The sequence below is a fragment of the Arachis ipaensis genome, chromosome B6, assembly GCF_059453495.1.
Source record: "Arachis ipaensis isolate K30076 ecotype BB chromosome B6, ASM5945349v1, whole genome shotgun sequence".
NCBI classification, from domain to species: Eukaryota; Viridiplantae; Streptophyta; class Magnoliopsida; order Fabales; family Fabaceae; genus Arachis; species Arachis ipaensis.
Window position 1 is genome coordinate 125,941,049 of NC_142441.1, and position 3,226 is coordinate 125,944,274.

Below are 3,226 nucleotides of genomic sequence, written 5' to 3' on the forward strand. Positions count from 1 at the left end.
ACCCACTTTTTGTATGGGAATAAAAGTTTTAATTTTGACAATAAATTAAATTTTAAAATTTTAAAATAATATATTTTCATAAATAATTTCTAAAATAAATGGGATGTGATTTTATCGTAGAATCGTTAAAACGTAATTCGCGAGTTGGTTCGGATTATTGCTAGTAAAAAAGAGCAAGTCTAGTTAGTAAATCTAGTTTGGCTCATATAATTTGTGAGTTAAATGAGTTTGAATTGAGAGGATACGAGTTAGCGCCTTTGACTGTTTTTTTTTTTTCTCTCTTTTTAGGTCAATAAAGTCTCGGTATACAAAATTTTTTTTATTATCTAATTTTTTTATTTGTACGAATATGGAGTAAATAAGATTGTTAAAATTATGAATTAATTTTTTTACAGAAAGAAAAAAGTTGAGACAAACGAATTTTGATTTGCTATTCGATTTCGTGACGAGTGATCTAACTTTAGGTTAAATGGTTGTACATTAGGGAGGGTTGAAAGGGTGTGATTCTATATGTGGGGTTTAATACTGTACAAAGGAAGTGGGAGATTTTGGGATGTAATTTGAGACATTGTAAGATTTCTTATTCACTGCATTTTGAGCTGTGTAACCGTTTCTACTTTTGGGATTTGATGCACGCGCTATTCTTTGTGATTTAGTATCAATTCTAGACCATTTCAAAACCATAGTTACTCACTTGTAAAGTTTAATAAATAATGGACTGTTTACCATATAAGATTTATTGGTTAATTAGTAATATTCTTTTAAAAAAAATTACATCAATTGATTCTCTTTTTGATGTATACAGCCAAAGCTCGACTCTTTCAGTAATGCTATGCCCAGAAAAGACAACTATAAGAGCGTCATTAATTCTTGAAATTTTGAAGGTTAACTTGTCTGCATCACAAAAAACTTATACTAATATTCTTTCAACAAATTAACAAATTACCAAATTTAAATACAACATGCATGTAATAACTTATTCAAAAAGCTTAGCAACTTTTTCATACATATATATAGAAACCCCAAATGGTTGCCAACAACAACACAAACATTAAGGAATAATCCTAAACCCTATACTCCCCAGATGGAAATTCATTTCCAGCAACCAAATCTTGAGCATAATAACAAAAGTAACAAGAAGAATCCAGGAATTGGGATCAGCAAAGGAAACAAATTCAAAGGAAGAAGCAAAACCAACAACAACAACACTGGAAACAAATTTGTTGGAGTGAGGCAGAGGCCTTCAGGGAGATGGGTGGCAGAGATCAAGGACACAACACAAAAGATAAGAATGTGGCTCGGAACATTCGAGACGGCTGAAGAGGCGGCCAGAGCCTACGACGAAGCCGCCTGCCTCCTCCGCGGATCAAACACTCGGACTAACTTTATCACTCATGTCTCCACGGATTCTCCCCTGGCTTCACGCATCAGGAACCTTCTCAACGACAAAAAAGGCATCAAAAAACAAGAAAACAGTGTTGTTGCTTGCGCCCCAAGAATCCTTGGCAGTTCTAGCTCAAGTTCAACAAACAATGATAAAATTGAGAAGTCTGTTCCACAAGTAGTGCGTGATGATGCTTATAAACCGGACTTGAGCAGCTGCGAGATGAATCCACAACAAAGTAATAGTTTCTGGTGGGATTTCGGACCCATCTTCGACCGCCTTCCGTTTGCTAATCATTTACTTGACGGCACAACTGACATGGAGCTTCTGGAATTTGAAAGAATGAAGGTTGAAAGACAAATTTCAGCTTCACTTTATGCCATTAATGGAGTTCACGAGTACATGGAAACTCTTCAGGAATCTAATAACGAACCTATTTGGGATCTTCCACCTTTGTGCTCCTTATTCTGCTAATAATCATGGACCTCCTAATCATCCTGCATATTATCATTACAGTCCCTTCTTTTTTTTTTCCTTGATTATAAACTTGAAGGAAGAGTGGAGGGTCTCTTAATTGTGTCGATTGGAATTCCAAGAACAGAAGGTTTCGTTTTGGAAAATATTTTTTTTTGTTTCGATTTCTTGGTTTTGAATTTAATTACAAAAATGCACTTGTTTTTGATTTTGTTTATGGGTTTCAAAAATGTTATGTATGCATATTAGCCATCAAATTAATTATATTGTATTTTTTGTATAAATATATATTTTGTTTAACTTATTTTTAATATATATTTTATATTTTGACATATATTTTATACAGATAGTTGATTTTTTTTGTTTATATAACTTAGTAGTATTGGTTTTATATAAAAATAATAATAAAACATTACAAATATTTTTATTTTATTCTTTAAGAAAATCATAAAAACAAGGAAGTGAAGTAACATAAGGTGATATTTTTGTAATTAATTTAAAAAATCTCTATAATAAAAAAATTAAATAGGAATTAATATGAAAAGTCTTATTGTATGTATACAATAATATTCATTTTTATTACCGTGAATATGATTTAATTATATATGGTTATGGAATTTCATTATAATTATAAATTTATTTGATTATGATTATATATTTAGTTTAATTATGTTATTTATAAAATTTGATTATTTAAATGTAAATCTAATTTTTATGTTTTGAGAATAAAAAATATTATGTATTTACTAAAATTAGCTACTAAAATTAATTATTATATATTTATATATAAATATATGTGTTGTTTAATTTATTTTTAATATATATTTTGTATTTTAGTATGTATTTTGTATTAGTAACTGATTTTAATGTTTAAAAATAAAATTTTTAAAATCAAATATCCAAATTTTGATATGTATATTTCTAGTTTTCTGATACCTTTGTAAACGTTAGCAAGAAGATCCATGAGCTGAATGTCAAATTAGGGTATCGATATATAACAGCACTTTCTTTTTCAATAATGATGATGCAGAAAGTCTAACAAGCATTTATGTCAATGTGATTTTTCTGCCGAAAGATCATTATATATGTAAACTATAAAGCTTATTGAAGTCTCTTTCACTTTCTCTCTCTCTCTCTCTCCGTTTCTTGGGTGGAATATGTCAGTGTGACTATCTAGACTTTTAGGCAAATTATTAAGCAAATTGATGGAATCTTGGACTTTAGGGCCTAGATAAAATTAAACAGATAATTACATTCCCTTGAAACCTTCCAGAGCCAAATACTAGTCTTTCTTTATTAATAGTGGGTAATATAAAAGATACTCTAAATTTTATAAGATTTTGGTCCAAAGCTTTTCCATATATGCAT

The 3,226-nt window shown here is 29.6% G+C and overlaps 1 protein-coding gene across 1 annotated transcript; it reads left to right on the forward strand.

Moving 5' to 3' along the window:
- Positions 1-1,065: 1,065 nt before the first annotated feature.
- Positions 1,066-2,069, forward strand: LOC107648387 (ethylene-responsive transcription factor ERN1). The gene has a single exon (XM_016352270.3). The coding sequence runs from the start codon at positions 1,085-1,087 to the stop codon at positions 1,856-1,858; it is 774 nt and encodes a 257-aa protein (XP_016207756.1). The 5' UTR covers positions 1,066-1,084; the 3' UTR covers positions 1,859-2,069.
- Positions 2,070-3,226: the final 1,157 nt, after the last annotated feature.